Here is a 16,037-nt window from a genome sequence, read left to right as displayed (position 1 = left end):
ACCTGTCTTTTCCACCTTGTTTGATTTCTTTCCTTCTTTACAATTGTTCTATTTGTAAGAAGCATTCCTTTCAGATCTTAAAGAATGGAGAATTATCAAAAAATCGAAAAAATCGGTGAAGGTACGTTGGAAAAAGACGGAGAAAATATGCTGGTGAAGGTCTGCGTCTAACAGTGTTTTTATTTGTACAGGAACATATGGTGTCGTTTACAAAGCAAAACATAAAGCTACAGGCCGAATTGTAGCTATGAAAAAGATACGATTAGAAGACGAGTCGGAAGGTGTTCCTAGTACCGCTATCCGTGAAATTTCGCTGTTGAAAGAAGTGAACGATGAAAACAACAAATCTAACTGTGTTCGGTATGTCCATGGAAAATGAAACACTACGGTCGAGGAAGGTGCGATGAGATAGACGATGACGGAAGTGGACGATGGATGCAGAACAGACGTGGTACGACCTGAACAAGCCACATATCCGGCGTTTTGACTTCACTGATGTTGGTAACTCTTCCCGTTTCTATAGTCTCCGTGTTTACTCTTTCGATTTCGTTCCTTCCCTGACGGCTTTGTGTCTTCGGCACCCTCGCCTTTATGATTCGTTGTTCTCTTCTAACACGTTCAGGCTGTTGGACATTCTTCATGCAGAATCAAAACTCTATCTTGTGTTCGAGTTCCTCGACATGGACTTAAAAAAATACATGGATAAAATTCCAGAGACCGGTGCTACGCAACTTGATCCCCGGCTTGTGCGCAAATTCACATACCAACTCGTCAACGGTGTCAACTTTTGTCACTCCCGTCGTATTATCCATCGTGATTTGAAACCTCAAAACTTGCTGATCGACAAAGAAGGCAATCTGAAACTCGCCGATTTTGGTTTGGCTAGATCGTTTGGCGTGCCTCTCAGGAACTACACTCACGAGGTATGTAGGAACAGCGGAACCGACACAAAATGGCCCTTGCAGTGCCGCTAGTGTATGGATCCGTTTCCTTTTTTTTTTTGCGTTATTATTTTTAACACTCGATTTAGATTGTCACATTATGGTATCGTGCACCAGAAGTGCTTCTTGGTTCACGTCATTACTCGACGGGCGTGGACATTTGGAGCGTCGGTTGTATATTTGCTGAAATGATCCGTCGTAGTCCGTTGTTTCCTGGTGATTCAGAAATTGATGAAATCTTTAAAATCTTCCAAGTTCTTGGAACTCCTAACGAAGAGGTGTGGCCCGGTGTTACGTTGTTACAAGACTACAAGTCTACCTTCCCCCGTTGGAAACGCATGGATTTGCACAAAGTTGTTACTAATGCCGAAGAAGATGCCGTAGAGCTGCTAACTGTAAGTAACGGCGGTGGGAATATGCAGAGAAGTCTCTGAACGAATGGCTCAGTTTCGCTCATGTTTTTCTCCGATGCCAGCTCCTCCTCTTTCACATGTTTTTTACTAACTCCTCCTCGCCTAGGCTATGTTGGTTTACGATCCTGCACACAGAATCAGTGCCAAGCGTGCTCTTCAGCACAAGTACTTGCGTGACTTTCATTAGTTAAAAAGTGGCCCAAGCCTTCAATGGCGTCTATGACTTTGCATGTTCTATATTGTTTGTTAAAATACGCACACTGCCAACCGCTCTCGTCTAAACACACTCGTTTCTTCGTGATGTTTGATTTAAAAACTAAGCATTCTCATTTGTGTACCCCCAACATCAAGCTTTTTTATGATACCCAGGTGCTGTCTTGTTCGTTCATTCCCTTCTCCGCTAGTCGGCCTGTTTCTTTTCGTTTCGTTTCCGGTATGTGGCACTCGTCTGACAGTGCACACTGACATTTGATACAAAGTTGGAATTAGGGATTGCGCACGGCACGCACATACACACGATACGATTTTACCTACTTGCACGGATTTTCAATCAGACACGGGGACGTGTCCCACTCCTGTCACACTTGCACCCTCTTTCCTTGTTCCTTCTCTCGCCTCCGTCCACTGTGTCTACGATGGTCGTTGTTAATGTCCTCATTACTATTCGTCATAAATGTCTTCAGGATATGGCTCAGCTCCTTTCGGTCTCATGAAGAGTTGTTTGTTGATGTGTGGTAGGACACCACCACCGGCAATTGTGGCCCGGATCAGCGTGTCCAATTCCTCGTCTCCGCGAATAGCTAACTGGAGATGACGGGGTGTGATACGTTTTACTTTCAAGTCTTTTGCTGCGTTTCCTGCTAGTTCCAAAACTTCTGCCGTAAGGTACTCTAGAACAGCTGCACTGTAAACTGCACTCTTTGCACCGACGCGCATGCTATTCTGAGTTTTGGCTTTAAGAAACCGACGAACACGACCAACTGGGAATTGCAGGCCAGCACGAGCAGAGTGGGACATTTGTCCACGCTCTCCTCGCTTGGAACCCATTTTCCCTCCAATATATTTTCCTTTACCACCTCCAGACATCTTTGCAGTGCCAAAAAAATCACTTATTCCTGATTGATAAACAAGGACGAGAATTTGGTTTTCTGTGCGTACTGTTTATGGGTGGTGGTGCAGAAAATGTTTGGTGGTGAGTTTGCCTCACCACCAAAAAGACGCCCACGCATTTTTTGTGATTATTTGAGTCAGCAGATGGAAATTGAAGCAGAAGTACAATCGGTATATGGGAGACTGGCCCTACGTAGGACTTTTGAGAGTGGTATTTTATTTTGTACCCTTTGTATTGAATAAGCTACTGTGAATATTTTCCTGTCCATGTTTTTTGAAATTGTGGTCGAGGATGTGGAGGGATCCGCGAACTGTCCATAAACACAGTTTTATTGCAATTCTAGTTCGTTAGAGAATTGTTACTTAAAATAGTATGGGTTGGTTGTAAACAGAGCAATTCGTTAATGCAAGTAGTTTCTGTGATCAAGAGATTCCAATATGCTCCTGTTCCGTTCGGGAATTAAATTCAGAAATGTTTTTCAAAGATCAGTAACCACATTAAAGAAGCAACGAACGGGCTCCTCGCCTATCGGAAAGTTCCTGGGTATGTAACGGATACAGCGAGCTTCTCTTTTGCTAGACGAGATCAAGGATTTGCTAGAGGGGTTGTAGTAGGAATTACTTTGTTAACAACTCAGTCGTCGTACCTTTTCTCTGCCTTGGGTTGGGAACTTGGCAAGTGAAACGTTTGAAATGGAAGCGTGGCTTAATTCGTTCCATGAACGAGAGCTTGGACAATGATGCTGTTCCGCTCCCTTCACATATAACGTATGAATAACTGCCCTGCATGCTGTGCAACTATTAAAAACGCTGTCTGCTAACCAAGCACCTTTTAGTCAACAGGCATTAAAGGGACTTGAGTGGAAACGTGTTTGGATAGAAGGTCAGTTGCAGCATCATCAAGAAATGCTTGTTGGTCCCCGAACTGTTGACGGGTTCACGGGTTACCACGTTGTGACACCTTTAATTATGGGTGATGGTCGACGAATTCTTGTTAAACGTGGTTGGATTCCACGGGAACTGAAGGATCAAAAAAGCCGGGATCCGGCTTCTATGCCACAGGGAAAGGTCCGAGTGGAAGGTCTATTGCGTACGCACTCGGATCGTCCTTGGTACATGCAGAAAGACCGCTTGTCGAAAGATGAATTCTTTTTCGTGGATGTGAACGAAATGTCGACTTTAACGGGTAGTGAACCACTGTTGCTTGTCCAACTTGCAGAGCCAAATGAAACGACTGCCGCTGCTCAAAATGCCGCTAAAGATGGGTTTCCCATCGCTGAGCCTCGTGAAGTCAAAATCTTTAATAGTCATATGGAGTACATTATTACATGGTACGCGAGTAATTACGGGGCTTTCTCCTCTAACATTGTAGGTATTCGTTGGCCGCCGTATCAGCCGTCATGCTATACTATTTCCGCAAGAACGGCCGAAAAACTTTCCAGCAGGATGCCTTAAACGAGCGCATCGAGGCCATGAAACGTCTTTAGGCCAACACTAAACGAACTTGCTATTATGACCGTTTATGAGAAATGATAATGAAGATTTTATTAATTCAAATTGGATACATTAAAAATGAACCACCTTTTGAACCTTCGCGACAGCATCACCAACGAGGTGAGATGAGTTAAGAGCGTTGTCAACAATTTGTCTTCCATAGTCCCTGTTGTAAGGAAGCTGCAATGTTAGCTTAAAAATGTCTTGTCGTTCTCCACGTAAAAATACACGTACCTTTTCCTGTGCAATTGAAGAAGACAAAAATGAATGAGAAAGGATGTCAAGCAAGTGCTTGCGGGTTTGCTTTTTCTTTTGTTTGATGAGTCCGCTCACTGAGGAAATCTTTGCCAAGATATGATCGCGCAAAGCACGCACGCTGGCGTTATAAGCCTTCTTTCCAGAGCTTGGGGAATGATATGTGAAACTGTTAAGACAAGTAATGAGGTCATTCATTGTCTTTACTGGGTTAGTATATACACTTTTTAGAAGAAACGGCAACTTACCTCGAGCTCTTTCGAAAAGATTACATAGGGGGTATTAGGGGTGTAGGTTTCCGTCTTCAGTTGTTCAAGGATAGCGTTAAAACTATCGCTAAGATTCTCACCGGCCTTAACTGAGGGAGCCATCATGCCCAGTTGGATCAACACCTTAACATGTCTCAGCTCTTCAGGTGTAAGTTGAGCTTTAGCATCGGCAGTGTCCAACAACGTTTGCATAGCTTCTGCTGCTGACTTAGCCTTGTTGTAATCACCTTGGACGATGTGATCTTGAACCAACGTATGTCCATCAACGAAAAGATGAATCCAAGGAGTTCCGGGTTGAGGGGCATTACGCAGAAGTTCGTCTATCGTAGGTTTGTTTTCGTCGGTAAAAGATACCATAACACGAATGTCTCGGTTATCTTTAGGATTTGAGCATCTTGGCAAATACTCTTTAGGTGCCTTGTTTGAGGACAAGTAATGAATGCGAGCACGCTCAAGAAGGGTTAAGCTCTTCCAGGTACTATGATCCAAGCGAGAACGGAAGGCAACGAAATCCTCAATCTGAGAGTAGGCGCCCCGTTGATAAGCATCGAAAATCATCTCTGGGGTTTCGAGCTCATTTGCAGAATACAACTTCATGCAGTCATTGAGCTTGCTTTGAATATTATAACTTGGGTAAAGAGAAGTTGCGCGTGTCAGCAAATGATGAGCAAGGGTATCGTTCTGGACCTGCTTGATTGACATCGTATCATAAACGAACATGGCTGCTGGGAAACCACCGTCGAACATAAGATAAAGTCGAACAAGCAGAAGCTTGAAGTGATAATTGTGATAAGATTTTTCCAAAACTTTTTCCAAAAGCACAATAGCATCAAAAAGGACGGATTGGCAGTAAGCATTTCCAGCGGCCTTTTGCTCTGTGTACTCATCAACCAAGGTATGAACAGCCAGAAGAATGGACTCATAGCCGTACGAAAAGTCTGTGGGAAGCAGATCTTTACTCAAGTCCGAACCTATTTGGTACACATCTAAGCAATCCGAAATAAACTGCTTGCGTGCTTCCGTAGAGGAAATTTCGCCCAAAAAGTAGCGGAATTTTAAAAGAAGAACCGTTTTGTAAACGTATGAAAGTGTGTTTTCCTAAACATGAATGTTAGTTAAGAAAGAAGTAATTAATGAACAAGCTTACCTTGTCAGCAGCCAATTCAAGAATGTTACTAAGTGTAGAAACGAATCCAAGACGCTGTTCGCTCGTAAGCTCCTTCAACGTTCCCTTCACATCATCAAAAACAATCGGTTTAACGTATTGCTTTTTGATGTAAGTGAAAATGCTGTCCAATAACTCATCCTTAGCGAAAAGTTTGGTGAACTCAATGTGCAGAAGATAGATATTGCGTTCCACTTTAGAAGCAGAAAGCTTCTCCTTAATCAGAGATAAAACTGTAGAACGGCTAAATAAGGTAAGTAGACAAACAAAGCAAATGAAAAGAAAAGCACACGTACACGTTTTCGTCGTTTTTGGCACAGTCTAAGAGAGCCGAGCAAACCTTCCAGTCCAAATTTCCAGATTCAAACAGAGATTTGGCAGTCGTGAACAGACTGTCCCATTGGGCAAACTCACGCATTAAATTCAATTTCTTTAACAGGAGATCTGCGTCCGATTTCACACACTCGGATGCACGGTCAGAAGAGAGCAGCTTTAAAGCAACATCACCCTTTCCAGCAACTTTAAGCACATCAACGTATAAATGAAGCTCTTCATTCTCGAAAACAGTATCTTCTCCCTCACCAAACACTTTATCGGCAGAACGAAGCATGAGTTGCTTGAGAAGAGACACCTCCGTTGGGTTTTCCGATTTCATGCAAATAAGATACATGGTAAAGATCAGCCAAAGACTGTGTTGTCTTGAAGGAAAGTGTTTTTGCAGTTCAAGGGCAGCCTATACGCGTTAGTTCAGCTCGTACAAAAGCCAAATAACAGCTTGTCAGCAATCGTACCTTTCTCTGGTGTGCCAAGTTTTTCGTACGAATACAAGCCTGAAAGTACAGACTCAACCCTTTTTCATTGCGACCATTATGTTTCAAGTATGAGTCCCAAAAAACAAAAGATTCATCAGCTTGTTAGGTTAGCAGGTTTTGAAAAGAAAGATGAAAATTAAAATGACGATTCTGTTGAAACACAGAGCATTCGAGCAAGTTTCCGAAAGAAATTGACGATAGGATAAACTAAATTCCCATGGTATTTATCATCCATAAAGGAATAAATAAATTGCAATATTTACCTCTTCCCTGATCAGCGTAAATTGCTTGAATGATATTAATGGTCTCAGGATCACTAATAGGACGCGTTTTCAACGTCTCAAGCAATTTAATGGCTTCCGCACCGCGTCCTCCCTTGGCCAAAGTGAGTGCCGAGTACACCTTGTCATTAGCAGACTGTTATTACTGCATATACACGTACAACTGTCGATTCCTTCTGCAAAGAACGGTGCATCCTGCCTTTCCTTATAATACGGTTCTCGCGAAAGCATACTTTGCGAACCAATCCTATTTTGGTGGTAGTGCAAATTAAGCTTTTCACATGCTGTGCGCGTGCAGCGCTTATGTCAAGTAAAGTGATCACATGAATCCTATTCCTCGTCAAGGGTTCTAATTCGTGCGTCACAAATGTTTAACGCATATATTTTATGTTGAGGGATGACTGTATAAAACAACAAATTAGCATGTACATACAGTTGTGTTTAAGCATAGTATTTGCCAAGGATCTGCAAGTTACCCCGCGCCCCGCTCTTATCTGATGTCATGCAGGAGTAGCCGCATAAAGTCTCGTGCCAGCAGAAACGGGTAGGATCGGCAACGCGTTGAGTACGAAACCTTAACCAACATGTATGCACTGCAGTTAACTCCAGAAGAGGAGCAGTGTTTCTCCTCGTACTTCACTCAATTAACGGATACTGAAAACAACGAGGTTTCTGGACAGACGGCGGGAAATTTTTTGGTGAACTTTGGCGTTGATCATCAGCAATTGGCAGTTGTACGATTGAAAACGCGGAGAATTTTCTTTTTAAAACTTTCTAACCATAGATTTGGGATATCTGTGATGAAAGACACAATGGATATTTGTCTCGTAATGAGTTCGCAGCTTGCATGCGTTTAGTCTCACAAGCTCAGAATGGAATTCCTCAGAAATCATGGGATGTTTATAAAGGTTCGTTACATGTTGCTCGTACATATGTGTATCTTCATGGAACAACTGTTTACACGAGTTACAATTGTTTCCGGAACAGTTTTGCTTACCTTTTAGCTGGACCGGTTCCTCATAAACAAAACGTGTCCAAGCATACGCATTCTCACAGTTCAAACTCTTCACAAAGACACTCTTCTCATGGAACGAGACGTCATTCGGTGGTCGATATGTCCATATTTACGAAACTTGTGACGGAGGAAGAACGGATTCAGTATGGTACAGAGTTCGATGAGATTCTGAAACAGCATCCTGAGATTGTTTCCATTCCAGGACAAGATACCCTTCTTCCAGGCACTATTGCTCGTGACGTATTCACACAGACGGGCCTTCATGTTAGTGTATTGGCTCAAATTTGGAATTTGGCTGACTTTACACATCGTGGAAGTTTAAACAAGGCAGAATTTGTGCTTGCAAAGCACCTTGGAGCATTGTGCAAGGAGAATAATGTTAAACATCTTCCAAAAACCATTATTCCTCAAGTGTACGCTTCAGCTGCTGGTGCTCCTGAGACAGCTCATGTCTCTGTTTCTCCTCCCGTTTCATCGTCTGCACCCGTGGAGGGACCTGCTCTGGGAAGCAGTTCCTCAAAGATAGACAAATACATGTCTGCTCCGAAGGCTGTTGAGGTTCCTGATGTTCCGGCTGCAGGTTCTTCTGTTCAAGCATCAGAAGTAACGATTACCCCAGCGGTTATTCCAGAAGCTGCAACAACAGCCATTCCAACATCTGATTTGGCTACTGCCCCAGTGGTTGCTTCGGCTTCAACTTTTGAGCCTATTATCGCTCCACCTGTTGAACAAACCGTGCACTATGATCCCGAGACGCTTCCAGCAGAAACGCCTGCTCCTTATTCATCTTCTTCCGAAGAACAAGACCCCGTTGCAGAATTGGCGAGAAGAATTCTTGCCAACGATCGCAACAATTATAACTCTCTGTTTGACAGAATTGACAAACAAAGAAAGGGGTACATTACTGGTGAGGACTCGGTTCCCTTCTTTGTGGCCTCTCGTTTGGACGCTGACGAGCTCGCAAAGATTTGGGACTTGGTAGACGTGAAAGACTCGGGTATTTTGGATAAGAACGGATTTGCCGTTGCGATGGAACTCATTCGGTTGCGTCTCACGGGAAAAACAATCCCAGACACGTTGGAGGAAGTTGAATCTCAACTCATTACGCTTCAGGTAGCAGAGCCGAACCAAGCTCCACAGCCAACAGAACCCTCGATTGCTCCAGAGCCCGTGAAGCCATCAATTCCTATTCAACCGACTCACTCCTATTTGGACGATTTGAAAGCATTAGAGCCTGGTAGTAGCAGTGCACCTCCAGATGTGCAAGGCACGCCGACAATGGATATAAACGGTCTCGCACAACCGGCTATTGCTGATGACGAGAAGCCATTGTCAGAGCCGGCATTTGCTGATGACAATGAGGCGACTGAGGCTGTTGAAGAGCAAGACCATCTTTCAACCGATATCCAGAGATTAAACTTGGGAGCAATGGACACGTCTGCAACGGAAGAACCGTCTTCAATGACAGAGTATGTCACTGCCGCTGCTATGCCAGAGCCAACAGCAACTGAGCCCGAGAATGTTCCGCCAACATCTTCTGCGGACGTTGTTGTTAAAGAAGTCGATGAAAGTCATGAAGAACCGGCAGCTGTTGCCGCAGAAGAAGAAGATTCTGACGTTTCTTCTTCTGCATTTGAGTCAATCCGTGAGGAAATTCAGACTACTCGAGATGCAATGGAGGCTTCTGCTCATAATCATCAAGTGCTTGAAAAACGTGTTCACCATCGTCGTGAGCAGTATCGCAAGTTGCAAGAGGAGCTTACAAGTTTGGCTGCCGAACGAGACCGTCTGCATCAGCAAGTGAGAAGATTTTTGATGGAAGAGCAGCAATTGAACTCATCTATCCACGCGACGAATGTGGAACGTGAGAGCTTAAAGAAAGAAGTGAACGAGCTTCGCCAGAAGGCCGATGCTACAATTGGCACCGCCGCCGCTTCTGCATCTGCCCCCGTACCTGCTGCTGTGAACACTTTGCGAACCTCTTCTTCGACATCCGCAAACACGATTCCCCAGACTCAAGCCTTCTCCTCTTCCCCTGCCTATCGGTCGTCGCCTTTAGCTAACGGACCAAGTTTGCCTTCCAGAAGCACTAAATCTCCGGCTACTAACAACGACGAGAACCTCTCCCAACTCCTTGACATGGGTTTCGACAAAACGAGATGCGAAAATGCTCTCCAAGCAACGAAGGGAAACGTTGAACAGGTATGTTTTGCTAAGCAAATGATCAACTACTACTGCTCAAGTCTTGTTGATCCTTGTCTGCGCTCGCTAATCTCCCTTCCTCCCAACTTCTCACCAATTACTAACCATGATTTTTTCAAGGCCATTAACATATTACTGAACTGTAAGTAACTTTCATTGTACACAGCACAAATAAATGCCGCGTCAACTAGACCAGCAGCTTAGACCTCAACCATTTCACGCAATCTACGAATGGTAGAACGAGCGCTAGTGGCAGCAGCAGTAGAAACAGTCCAGGCACCGCCAGCAATGATCTTGCCACAGTTCTTGCCGGTGCACTTCCAGATACCTAAAAAAAGAACCATGTTAACACACACAACCTCGATTTCGCCTATCCAACTCTCCAAAACACTATTTCCATTAACTTACCAGCGGCTTGACGCTTCACGGTAGAACGACCGCAAAAAGGGCACTGGTAACGGGCATGTTGCTGAACCTCGATCTTACGAATGTCACGACGGAGGGAAGCACCGTAACGGACACCGTACTTTCCAGTAACACCGACTTTTTTCGTACGCTTGGTCATTCTGGCTGGTTGGCGGATGGAACCATTCACAGGTTCGTTTGTTTCGGAGGACCCTCCTGTGACCGTTATTATTCTAGGGTAGGGTTACCGTTCCTACGACGAATGAAGGTTGACCAGAGCAAAACACTATGGTAGTGATGAATGGATGCAGTAGTTGTAACGAAGCAATACCGCGGTTACCATACAGATTAAACGTTTTTAAACAATTGTACACAATAACAGGAGGAAGTAGAACACAAGTGGTATTTTGTCGTAAGGTAGTTTTGTAATTTTTTGTGTGAATTTGAGTTACCCGGTCTGTTAACATTGAACAGTTTACAAGAACAAGGACCCGTATTTCTAGAATGAATGAACAAATATGAAAACAACGCTTTGTAGCTGTTGCAAAAATGAATAGCGGAAATTGTTTTGTTGTGAGTCGGTAAAGTTCATGCTATTAGGTGTGAGGACAGCTTTGGTAGTTGAGAAACGTAGTTGTAACGAAGGACTTGAATCAACCCAGGTTACCCGTTTCAAAGGCGTTGGCCTGCGTGCAGATAGCAGCGGCTTCGTTAAGACTGAAGTTTTTGCTGGTAACAAGCTTATATACTGCGGCACCAACAGCTTTTGTGAACGGTCCGTGCTTTTCCAACTCAGCAAGGAACTCGAGCTGCGAGGTGACGGGTTGGTTGTCCGCAGTTGGGAACTCAACAGCAGCCGCAAACACAAGTTGTGTTAACTGACTCAAATCAATAAGGTGTTGTTGATAGTGAGGCAGAGCAGAGTTGTACACACGCAAACACGCCGGTTGATTTTGAATGAAGGTGAGGTTTTGGAGCCATTCAACCTCAGAAAACCCGGGATTCCGTACTGGCGGAGCGCCCATCTGAGGAGGAGGAAGCGGTTGAGGAGCGGATGATGATTTCATTGAGGAAGATGGAGGAGGTCCCTTAGGAATGGCGTTCGTCCGTGTGACAGGAGGTTGCCCTCCATCTGCGGAAGCGTTGCCCGAGCGCGAAGAACGGGCTATAGGTCGAGGAGGTTCAGGAGCACCCCAACCTCCAGACATGTCTTCTTCCATGTCCCATTCTGATGATTGCGTATTCCATGTGGTTGGTTCCATGGGAACATGATTTTGTTGTCCAATCTTGAGACCGTAATGGTCTGCCCATTCGTTGTTGTAAGTTGCGACAGAATCGGTTTCTCCCCAACTTGCCGATTGATTGCCCCAACCTTCTTCAACATCCTCTTCGTCCCCGGCCCATTGCATGCTGCTGTCTGTCGCAGTCGGTATTTGTGTGTCTCCATCAAACCAACTAAGCTTAGAAGCCGCCGAGGATTGGTTCGAGGGGGAAGCAGGTTGGTTTTGTGTTTGCCAAGGAACACTGCTTTCTGTGCCAGTGTTTCCCCAACCGCCGTTGTCTGTGCTTCCCCAACCGCCGGTGTCTGTGCTTCCCCAACCATTGTCGCTCATCGCCATATCAGATTGCATAGAATCATGTGCGCCAAACCGCGATGTTTTGAAGGAGGCCTTGAGGAAGACATCGGCTGGGAGAAACGATTGCGGGCGCTGTCATCGAGCGGTTGACCAAAATTGTCCTCAGTCCGACCAGTGAATTTCCGTTTCATGATTGGCACAGGTGGCTTCGGCGGCTTTGTGGATGATGGTGACTTTTTGACGGATGGTTTTGTTTTTGGTACTGGTTTAGGAGACAGATTCTTCTTCGACGACCGCTTTTCCGGTTCAGCAATTTCGGGTGTCGATTTGGTACTGCTTACAGTGGGTTTGTCGGGTTTTCGTACAGTTTCTTCCAGAGCCGTTAGCAATTTTCTCTGAGAAAGCATTTCTGTTCTACAGAAAACTGCTTCGTCTACCAAAGCACTCAGCTCTTCGTCTGGCCGCTCTTCCAGCTTTGCATTCCAGTATGAACTAAACAATTCGTGAAGCCTTTCAAGAGACAAAATCGTTGAACGTTTCAGAGCAGCTTGGTTCTCTGGAAACTCTGAAATGCATGCCAGAAATGGCAGCGAGCTGAGATGCTTTTTCATTTCTTCGTTCATTTTAGGCTGTTGAATAATACACATAGAAAAAGTTCACAAAACAGTACAAAAAAGACGCCTAGAGAAAGCGGGAAAAAGTGGCAGACTTAGAAAGAATAATTCCTTACGTTTTTATAAAAAGATTTGCAGTAAACTGCACCAATTGCAAAAATTTACAATAATATAGAATAGGCGTCGCGCCAGGTTGGGCGTTCGCTGGGCGAGGTCGTGTCCGTAGTAGTATTATATGGCAAAAACCAGCTGTTCATATGAAACCCTCTGTAGTAGTTAATATAGCGGTAAATGAAGACTTGCAGTTGCAGCGTACAGTTTAATCTTTTTGTCGAATGAAGTTCAAATGAATTTACTGATCCAACAAGCAAGTCTTTACTGAAGCATATAGTAGACACATATACACACACACACACACAATTGTACACGCTACAAGCATTGAAACGTCCAGTTTACATAGTCTCCATTAATACTCATGTAGGAAGAAGAGCTTTCATTAAATGGTTCATAAAAAAATAAAGAACAAAAACAACGCAGAACCGAACGTTTTGACAATAGAAGATTGGAAAGCGCTCATCTGCTTTTAATCGAGAGTAGGAAACAGTGAGAAATTAGTCGCATTCGTATCGTCTTCTTCAAATGAATAGGCATCCAACGACGAGAAATACTCTCGATTTGCCTCTTCGTCGTCAGCAACCGCAGACGAAAGCTGTACGTCTTCCATGTGCAAAGACGAATTCGAAGACTGAGTGCCGGCGGGTCTGCTAGTGGGTACGCGAAGGGATATAGTGTAATCCGTGGACCCTAGCACATTGTCAGCGAATGCAGGGTCAAGAAGCTCACTATCCACTACGAGTTCCTCTTCGTCACCCATGTTCTCGTCTAGCGTCATGGCCGTCATGTCAGTATCGGTGGTAGCTAAAGTGTGATGTTTTTGGTCAGCTGCTTCTCCTAAAGGAAGCTTGGGTGTTGCTGGAAGCGAATGTCCATCTTCTCTTCCCTCCGTTTCTGGTGATATATTTGTATGTACAAGAGATGATTGATCCCGAACGGAAGCGTTGGCCTCTGTGTCTGCAGCTGTTGCTTGCGGCTTAGGGGACGGCGCTGTGGAAGGTACCGCACGGACACGTATGGGTTGCCCTGGTAGAAGCTCCGGCAAGATAAAGCGATCCAAGTCTGGAAGCTTGTCAAAGTCGTGCCAGTTGACCGGCACTCCGTCTACGAAACGAATGTTCGGGACTTTAATTTTTGGATTAAAGTACGAGGAGTCGTGCTGTTCGGCGGGTCCAGAAAGAGCCAAGACATGGTCATAGGAAACCTCGAGCATTTCTGCATTTTCGCACTCTAGCAGCAACATGTGCTCGTCCGGCCGGTCTTCCAACACCCGGCCCCAGAATACAGGCCCTCGAGCAAAACGGACTGGGATGGGCAGGCCACGGATGGGAGGCGGATGGAGAGGGTGCTGCTGGACAGCGGGCACTAGAGGGGTATATGTGAATGGCGGTTGTTGTGCTTGAGGGCTATTCGGTTTCGCAACATTCGTGTCCGAGGAAGGCACCGTCGCCGTGACAGACAGGGAGGGGAGAGGTTTCGGATTGGGATTCCACAGCTCAGAGAGCGGAATCGGAGTCGGGTGAGGTAGTAAAGGAGGTGAAGGTGGTAGGGATTTTGGCGTTTGTGAAAGTACTGGATGTTTAGATGCACTCAGAGAATGGTTCGGGGAGTCAGAAGACACGGTTGCAGGTGCGGCTGCAGAGGTAGTAGTAGTAGTAGTAGTAGAATAAGGTATAGGAAAGAGTGACGATGTTGGTGAAGAGTCGAGAAACTCAACATTACCTGGCATAACCGCAGATGCGTTGGGATAGGGCGCATAAGGAAGAGAAGGTCGAGATGGAGAATGAACTGGGGAAACGTCTACAATGTGCAAAAGATCGGGATTAGACGGAGGCTGGAACTGGAAAGGGTCTGGACAAGCAAGTTTTGGGTGGTGGATATGAGGCCACGTCTGTTGTGAGCTGAACTGCATGTTTCTGACATAGTCGAAACGATTTTGACATTTCGAAGTGAACGCAAGACGGTGGAGCATCGCATTGCCAAGGAAGAAGGCACTGTGGAAGGTATCGGGGAACGTGAGCACAAATTCATTTGCATGTTGAAGAAAGGAGTGTACCGTTATACCATTTTTAGATAGAGAAGAGGGAGGAAACAGCGTTGTTTGGTGCAGTAGAAAGTCTTCGCATTCCCAGGCCTCTTCCCGAGCAAGACGTCGTGCCAAAGCCTGGAACTTTTCGTTTTGGGAAGGAGGAATCACATACCACTGAAGCGCAGAGCCCCCGCAATGCATATGAGCGGCGCACAATTGCGGTGCTTCGCACCGACAAGGCAATGTGGTTTTCCAACGGCCGACATACGTCGTTCCCGACGCACGAGCTGCTTCCTCCTCCTCTGCGCCGTTCGTTGAGGCGGCGTGCCTCTGTGCAAACTGTGCCCGTACCAGTTGCTGCAGCCATGATGCCCACCAATGCTGTCGTTTGCCATTTTGAGGGTCGAAGGCCCACTGTGGGAGGGTGCAGAGCCCGCAGACAGATTTTTCGTGTGTCAATGTGCGCCAGTAGAGCAAAATGGCCCGAGCGATGCCTTGTTCCGGCGTCGTTGACCGTTCGTCCTGCTGGACGCCGGCGCTCGTCGGCGTCGAAGCCGTGGAGACAGACTCACTCGCCGTTTGGTCAGACGTTGTGACCTCGAAGTACTCGCCACGCCGTTTTATTTGTTGTTCGAACCAGTGGATGCCTAGGGAAGCATCCGGCCTCGAGTCAGTCGTCCCCGGACGCGTCGAAACATGGTTCAGATGGGCCTGTACGCGTTTTTTGTAAGTAGAATTCAGGTCGGCAAAGCCGCTGGGCGTTGCAATCTTGATTGCGCCGTATACGATCCCGTGGATGTGAACCTTTTCCAAAAACGCCTCAAAATTCTCGATTTGAGCAATCGTCTGTATGCACAACGGCGTTAGAATACACGCTTCTGGTTGCAAATCAACTTACCGGCTCGAAAACGGGGACTCCGTCACCGTCACCATCAATGAAATGCGACACGTCACAGTCGCAGCCCTCGAGAGCGCATTGCCGTCGACTTTCGCTACTCACAGTATCATGTACACTTACTGGTGACATCGTGAGGAAGAAAAAGCGAGAAAGACGGACAATATTAGTACCATCTGTTCCGTAAAGGAAGGTTGGGTGTGGTGAGGTGTGTCTTCCGGTGGATACAACAGGAAGAGCTGATCCTACGGACAGCGGATTACAGGATGTGCCGTGGACGTGTCGATGAGTATCGGCGCACGAATGTCAACGACTTTGTCCTAAACGTGTATATGCCTGGGACTATGTCAAGAGTTTTTGGTGGAAAGGGTCCATTTCACGCGAGCAGATTTTTGGCGGCAACTGAAATTGTGACTTTCGCTTACTTAAGCTTAATTTACGCTTAA

At 45.7% G+C, this 16,037-nt stretch overlaps 8 protein-coding genes across 8 annotated transcripts; 3 read left to right on the top strand and 5 right to left on the bottom strand.

The window, feature by feature from the left end:
* Positions 1-84: 84 nt before the first annotated feature.
* Positions 85-1,541, top strand: SJAG_03048 (CMGC/CDK/CDC2 protein kinase Cdc2; the record flags this gene model as incomplete). The annotated part of the gene is made up of 5 exons (XM_002174180.1): positions 85-121; positions 192-360; positions 623-923; positions 1,031-1,336; positions 1,461-1,541. 5 exons carry the CDS (start codon positions 85-87, stop codon positions 1,539-1,541), a joined length of 894 nt encoding a protein of 297 aa, XP_002174216.1.
* Positions 1,542-1,979: 438 nt separating this feature from the next.
* Positions 1,980-2,493, bottom strand: SJAG_03047 (histone H2A variant H2A.Z). The gene has a single exon (XM_002174179.2). It carries the CDS (start codon positions 2,438-2,440, stop codon positions 2,015-2,017), a length of 426 nt encoding a protein of 141 aa, XP_002174215.1. The 5' UTR covers positions 2,441-2,493; the 3' UTR covers positions 1,980-2,014.
* A 409-nt stretch (positions 2,494-2,902) lies between these two features.
* Positions 2,903-3,951, top strand: SJAG_03046 (SURF-family protein; the record flags this gene model as incomplete). The annotated part of the gene is made up of 4 exons (XM_002174178.1): positions 2,903-3,008; positions 3,103-3,232; positions 3,301-3,795; positions 3,837-3,951. 4 exons carry the CDS (start codon positions 2,903-2,905, stop codon positions 3,949-3,951), a joined length of 846 nt encoding a protein of 281 aa, XP_002174214.1.
* On the bottom strand, positions 3,950-6,948 carry SJAG_03045 (NatB N-acetyltransferase complex non catalytic subunit Arm1). Its single transcript, XM_002174177.2, has 8 exons — positions 6,902-6,948; positions 6,723-6,861; positions 6,439-6,557; positions 5,944-6,380; positions 5,630-5,891; positions 4,462-5,580; positions 4,193-4,414; positions 3,950-4,138 (listed from the first exon to the last, which is right to left on the bottom strand). Exons 1-8 carry the CDS (start codon positions 6,932-6,934, stop codon positions 4,031-4,033), a joined length of 2,439 nt encoding a protein of 812 aa, XP_002174213.1. The 5' UTR covers positions 6,935-6,948; the 3' UTR covers positions 3,950-4,030.
* A 376-nt stretch (positions 6,949-7,324) lies between these two features.
* On the top strand, positions 7,325-10,107 carry SJAG_03044 (UBA/EH/EF hand domain-containing protein Ucp8; the record flags this gene model as incomplete). The annotated part of the gene is made up of 3 exons (XM_002174176.1): positions 7,325-7,474; positions 7,525-9,957; positions 10,078-10,107. 3 exons carry the CDS (start codon positions 7,325-7,327, stop codon positions 10,105-10,107), a joined length of 2,613 nt encoding a protein of 870 aa, XP_002174212.1.
* Positions 10,017-10,611, bottom strand: SJAG_03043 (60S ribosomal protein L43). The gene is made up of 2 exons (XM_002174175.2): positions 10,366-10,611; positions 10,017-10,285 (listed from the first exon to the last, which is right to left on the bottom strand). The coding sequence occupies exons 1-2, from the start codon at positions 10,520-10,522 to the stop codon at positions 10,158-10,160; spliced, it is 285 nt and encodes a 94-aa protein (XP_002174211.1). The 5' UTR covers positions 10,523-10,611; the 3' UTR covers positions 10,017-10,157.
* Positions 10,612-11,015: 404 nt separating this feature from the next.
* Positions 11,016-12,562, bottom strand: SJAG_03042 (RITS complex subunit 3; the record flags this gene model as incomplete). The annotated part of the gene is made up of 2 exons (XM_002174174.2): positions 11,016-12,049; positions 12,091-12,562. 2 exons carry the CDS (start codon positions 12,560-12,562, stop codon positions 11,016-11,018), a joined length of 1,506 nt encoding a protein of 501 aa, XP_002174210.2.
* A 437-nt stretch (positions 12,563-12,999) lies between these two features.
* On the bottom strand, positions 13,000-15,958 carry SJAG_03041 (Lid2 complex subunit Jmj3). The gene is made up of 2 exons (XM_002174173.2): positions 15,595-15,958; positions 13,000-15,542 (listed from the first exon to the last, which is right to left on the bottom strand). Exons 1-2 carry the CDS (start codon positions 15,721-15,723, stop codon positions 13,137-13,139), a joined length of 2,535 nt encoding a protein of 844 aa, XP_002174209.2. The 5' UTR covers positions 15,724-15,958; the 3' UTR covers positions 13,000-13,136.
* Positions 15,959-16,037: the final 79 nt, after the last annotated feature.

The sequence above is a fragment of the Schizosaccharomyces japonicus genome, assembly GCF_000149845.2.
Source record: "Schizosaccharomyces japonicus yFS275 unplaced genomic scaffold supercont5.2, whole genome shotgun sequence".
NCBI classification, from domain to species: domain Eukaryota; kingdom Fungi; phylum Ascomycota; class Schizosaccharomycetes; order Schizosaccharomycetales; family Schizosaccharomycetaceae; genus Schizosaccharomyces; species Schizosaccharomyces japonicus.
The sequence above is the reverse complement of the archived record's forward strand: the minus strand, read 5'-3'. Positions and strand labels throughout refer to the sequence as shown.